The 5,967-nt window shown below is 36.7% G+C and overlaps 1 protein-coding gene across 1 annotated transcript in view; it reads left to right on the top strand.

Moving 5' to 3' along the window:
* ITPR2 (inositol 1,4,5-trisphosphate receptor type 2) overlaps window positions 1–5,967 on the top strand; it is a 596,492-nt gene that overhangs the window by 428,132 nt on the left and 162,393 nt on the right. The window contains exons 38-39 of the mRNA XM_023738100.1: window positions 879–974; window positions 2,460–2,645. Of these exons, the coding sequence (XP_023593868.1) occupies window positions 879–974; window positions 2,460–2,645 (282 nt within the window). The remainder of the gene's footprint in view (window positions 1–878; window positions 975–2,459; window positions 2,646–5,967) is intronic.

Raw genomic sequence — 5,967 nt, 5'->3', positions numbered from 1 at the left:
GAGTATCACGAAGCATCTTTCAAGATATTTAGGATGTTGTGCTTTGTGTGTAAGGCTTTTTTAACTCTCTGGTGCCCTTTTTGGATTGTAAATTGACTGCATCAGACACAGTTTTTATATCCATGAAATATCTATAGGTAAAAATGTTTAAGACACTGTATTTATCAACCAAATTAGAACTCATCAAAGACAACATAAACTATTTTGATTCTCTGTTAAGCAGATATAGAAAGTGTTATTATTCCACACCAGGATGGTAAACATTTTCATACATGCTATCATCTAGAGAGAGTGGTAAAAGTTATCAATAAATTTATATTTTATTTCATGAAATTAACTCATGAATTCAGAATTTTATAGATTAATTCTTGCTAATCATTGCTCAAATTTATTTAAAAGTTTTGATTTGCCAATATGTACAAATGTTTAAAACCACTTATGTTAAAGCCAATATTAAAACCAATTATGCTAAAGTCTTTATATAGTGAAACATTTCTGTAATATATGCCATTAATACCTGTTCATCTTACTGTCTTGTTAAAACATCATCATAAATGTGCCTATTTGGGAAATAGTGAAGGGAAATAGGATTATATTTTTAACTTATTATGTGGAAAAATCAATTTTGTGGTTAAAACCTTTTCACCAACATTTAAACTAGCTCTTGTAATATATCTCACATGATTCATTAGTTTTATTTTGTGTTGACTAAAGTAAAACATTCTATTTTAAAATGTTAATAAGACAAAAGAAATTAGCAGTTTAAAATTCTGATTTAAAAAAAAATGGTCCTGGTAATATCCATTAAAACAAAAGCAGGGGATCGTTAATCCATGAAATAGACTTTGCATTTGCATTAACTCATTCTCTGTCTCTAGAACAATGCCTCCAAGCTTTTGCTGGCCATTATGGAGAGCAGACATGACAGCGAGAACGCAGAAAGAATTCTTTTTAACATGAGGCCCAGGGAACTGGTAAGAAAGTTCTCAAAAGCTGTGTTAATAATGTGTAGCCTAAAAGGGACAAGTTTACAGCATGGGTTTCAGTAAAGAAAAATCTACTGACTTTCACTCCTTTACCAGGGTGTAATGGCACATCATGACCCACCGTTATGAATATAGAAAGTCCTATGTGATTTGGGTCCTTATGACTTCATTAGTTTATCCACTCCAAGCACTTTTCTTAACCAATTATCACACGCCACTAAACTATCTGCAAATGCTTTTTGCCAGAAGAACAAATTTGCTTTAGTTTCATAATGTATTTGAATATATGGGGAAGATGTGTAAAAAATATTTTCATCCCTCAAAAATTTATATCTTCTTTCTGGAAAATAAAATAAAAATTTTGCGTAGTTCTTGTCAGTGAAATGTCATCAATACTTGGCCCAGAGGAAATTGTGCAGAGACTTGATAGGGATTCCATAGAGATCACTATTGTGTCTTCCTATTGTAGAAGTTATGATTTCCTCTTCACTTACGTCCTGTGAAGAATGAAGTAGTGTATGCATGCTTTAAAGGCATTGGGTTTTCAAAAGCATTGAGAATGTGCTTAAACCGTATAGCCCAGTAATACAAGTCCCACTCACATCAGCACCAGTGTTGTGGGTGTGCTGGGGAAATCCTGTGAAAGGCTGGCACCACATTGGTTTGCTCTCTCCTTACTAGTGAAGAATGGAGTTGAGGAGGGTAGATAAGATGTGGTTCTATTAGATTATATTTAATGAGAACTTACTATCTACAAAGTGATCGGTTAAGAGGAGCAAGATATTCCCTATCCTTATGGTCAAATGGGACAATGATTTATATATTCAGTCAACACTGGTGAGCCCACAGCACTCCACAATAGCCCCTTGAGAATGTTATTTCTCCACCTACAACACCTTTGCCTTATCATCCACTTCCTCCTCAAGGCCCACCCTCAACCTCTTGACTGAGTTAGGTGCCCCTGTTCTGTGCTTCTTTGGCAGCTTACGCTTTCAGCCCTGCTGTAGTACCGACCACACTCTGCTGTGTTTACCTCTGTACTTGCTATTTCTCTTACTGGACAGTAAGTTCTTTGAGGGCAACACTGTGCCATATTCACTTTTGGATCCTCAGTGCCCAGTATAATGTCTAGCACAATATCTGCTGTTATCTAGTAGGTGCTTAGTAAATAATGGATGCTCATTAGGCTTCCAAATCTCCTAATTTGTATTTTGGGGAACTTCAACTCTATTAACTTTCAAAAATCAAAGCAAAAGTTTCAAAGGAAAATAGGGACTATTATATGAAAATGATTCCTTGTTAGAAGTAAAGTTGTTAAATAAAGTTAGTTTCCAAGGTCATTTTCATTTAGAGTGCTTTTATACTTTTTGTGTCTCAGGAAGCTTTCCAATTTTTAATTATGTCTCATGAACAATGTAGAATGTATCTTGTTTGTGGTATCTCAGGTCTGTGTTACTGTTTTTTTTTTGATAGGTGGATGTGATGAAGAATGCCTATAACCAGGGATTAGAATGTGATCATGGGGATGACGAGGGCGGAGATGATGGCATTTCCCCAAAAGACGTTGGACACAATATCTACATTCTGGCCCACCAGGTAGCACATTTTATATTTTTATATATATATGTGTGTGTGTATACATACATATATGTATATGTTTATAATTAACAATATGTATATTTGTTTACAATTAACAATATATGTATTTGTTGATCCTGACAGCCATGTTTTTGTATCAATGACTTATTACCATATTTTCAAGTTCTGGTTCCTTCATTTGCTCGGAGCTTACCCTCCCAGGTCTGGGCAAAGAGAGGGACAAGCTCTCACAATGCCTGACTATACTCCCCAGGGACGGCTAGGAGACAACCCATGAGAAAACAATACTCGGCTCCCGTAACTGCTGGGCCAGGAGGGTGGAGACATTTCCTCATCAGAGCCTGAGGAATAAGTAAACCATGGTGACAAATGGAAATCCCAAAGGAGAGATGAGAGGAGGTTACTGAGAAGACAGAGCCTAAAGTATGGGGTAGATTCTGGTCTAAGCTAGACAAGCCTCGCAGGTAGCTTCTGACCTCCTTGAATTGTAGCCATACAGAAGCCATAAAATAGCAGCCTTTAATTGATTTCCACTGAACTAACAAATATAAAGCTAAATTTTAAAGTCTTTTGAAGGAACTACTTCCGTTGTTTAACTTATGAAAACAGGCACTTGTACAGTTTTATTTGATTAATTCATTAACATGAATAACTTTAGATTTGCATCTTCTAATACAGATTTTTTAGAAGTTAAAAATTGTAGACTTATGTATGGCAATTTGATTTTATTTCTAATAGCTTCCTCTTTTTTACATAATAAAGTCCAAACTTTGTAGACTTTCACAAAGTCTTTTCCTCCCATTGACATACTCTCTCTTCTCCAGCTTCGTAGTATATCTTATCAATTGATTGAATAAACATTACTAGATATAAGGTCAGATTTTGAGAGGCTCTGTTTTCAAAGGTTGCTCTTTAGGCTCTTCTGGCCCTTCCCTTGGTGTTACTGTCTAATGTATATAAATGAGTATAATTTTTACAACAGCTTCAGGAAATTATAAAAAAGAAAAAGAAAAGAAGCTGCTTTTGTTTTGTAAAATAGTTGGATCATTGAGGAGATGTTAGATCTCATAATGTAGCAAAATGCCTAAATAAACTAAAAAGAGATGAAGGCAGATGAGCTGCAGCTAGAAAGACAAAAGAGCATTTTAGGTATTGAGGAACTGAAAGCTCAGATGAAGGACAAGTGGGAGGAAGTGGAAGACAGAGTTTTCACCTGTGGAAACTACACCTGTGGAAAAGGTGTAGTTTTAGAGCAAAACAGAAATCAGGTGACAGGAAATAAGTCAAACTAGGACAGGAGTGATTAGAGATTGAATGAGAATGGAAAGAACAAAAAATCACAGGTTGAGAATTAAAATCATATTCATTTCTAGAAGGAATAGAGAAATGTGATGGCACAGCATTTGTAGATAGTTAAGCAGTTACTTCAAAAGCTGTAGCATTGTGGAAGGAAAAAAGTAAGGAAGATTAGGGCAGAGTGAGAAGTAACAAGTCTTAGAAGGAGGAAGTAGGGGAGTATAGCTACCCATGTTTTCTTGACTGAAAACTGGTCTTGCTCTGTTTTGGGAAGTGCACGTGAGCAGCTTCTGAGTGAAGACTGACCATGTAGCTATTACGGGCAAAATGAACAACAAAATCAGCTAAGTCAGTCTAGGAACCAGTGAAGTGACGGATGTTTGAGCCAGATCACCCCACATCTATGAAGAAAAAGTTTAAAAAAAGAATCTCAGATTACTAGTAAGTAGGGGTAACAGTGAAAATGTTAAGGGTCAAGAAAAGACATATTTTAGGTCAGTTCTGTTATAAGCAGACTAAGTATAAGAGTAGAGAATACAGATCTTAAAAACCTGCTAAGTTGGACATTGAGAAGAATGGAAAAAGAAGATAAAGAAAGCAAGAGCTGTTGTAGATCAAAAGATATTGATACAATTTTAAAAAAGAAAAGAAAAACCTGTATGTGGAAGAGGTTAGACATGAAAATGGCATAAAGGTCAATGAGTTTGATAGATTTGAGTTTATGAAAGTGCTTGGTGAGGAGAAGACATATAGTCAAAGATGAATTAAGAAATAGTATAAAATAACGAGGGAAAAGACAGTTTATTGAGAGAATCAACATGAAATGAAGAGAGAAGGCAATGGATGTGAAAATACCTTGAGTAGAAGTAGAGAAGTTTTTCAATTTTCCAAAAACAAAATGTTGGAAAGGCAGTAGTTTGTAGAGCAAGAAAGGTACAATATAGAGGTATATAAACAAAGCCAGAGTTTAGGAAGAGAGAGAAAGTTAGACTAAGTAAAGGGAAGGAGGCAATTCTGAATTGCCAAATACTTTAAGCCTTATGATTACATTGTACGAACATAAGTATGAAATGAGAGCCCATATGGGTGCATTCTAGGATTTCAAAGAGGATATAAACCCAAAACTAAACCCATTGCTGTCGAGTTGATTCCAACTGATAGCAACCCTATAGGACAGAGTAGAACTGCCCCCATAGGGTTTTCCAAGGAATGACTGGTGGATCAAACTGCTGACCTTTTGGCTAGCAGCCAAGCTCTTAACCACTGTGCCATCAGGGCTCTCAAAGAGGGTATAGGAATGGAAAAATAAGTGGACTGATTGTTAAATTCATTGTCAAGGACACTTAGTACTTCTACAGGGCCTTGCTTTCTGTAGGACTCAGTTTTGGTATCAGCTTTAACCCCTTTACCACTTCCTCCACCATTATAGTCAAAAAACCCCAGGGGGCTTCTCACGTGAGGCACAGGACAGCTACACTGAGAGTAGAGATCAGCTTCAGTACCAGGAATGAGAAAACAGAAATATTATTGTCGGTGATGGACATTTGAAATAAAAGGTGATGGCTTATGATCATTCCCAATTAAAGGCCGGATTAGGAAATCTTATGAGCCTTCCTGATGGAGAGACATCCAAGATGAGTGTGGCATCACCTCATGCATCGTCAGAGGCTGGAGAAATGTAGTCTCTCCTTCCAGTGGCTATGCTTGAATAGCTTCTGAGTAGCAGAGATACATTTCTGAAATATCGTTTCAAGAGGGGGTTGAGTGGGGAGGGAACAGGCAGAGTAGTGAGGTGGACAGGATCAGTACATTCAAGTTGATTTTCTCTGAAACAGGGGCTTTGAAGAGGGGTGAATAGGATGTCAATCAAAGCATAGCACAGTATAGAAATTCCTAACTGGATGAGGAAGGTCAAAGATTCCTGAAGCAATGGGTTGAATTATATTTATTGGCACACCTATTTGCCAGCTTTATTTGTTTTCCATTTTTCCCACCCACCTTTAGATACTTTACTTTAAAGTATTTACCAGTTGGAGACCTGGTGGTGCAGTGGTTAAGAATTCGGCTGCTAACCGAAAGGTCAGCA

The sequence above is a fragment of the Trichechus manatus genome, unplaced genomic scaffold, assembly GCF_000243295.1.
Source record: "Trichechus manatus latirostris isolate Lorelei unplaced genomic scaffold, TriManLat1.0 scaffold00112, whole genome shotgun sequence".
Taxonomy (NCBI): Eukaryota; Metazoa; Chordata; class Mammalia; order Sirenia; family Trichechidae; genus Trichechus; species Trichechus manatus.
Note: the sequence above shows the minus strand (reverse complement) of the source record. Positions and strands in the feature narration are given on the sequence as shown.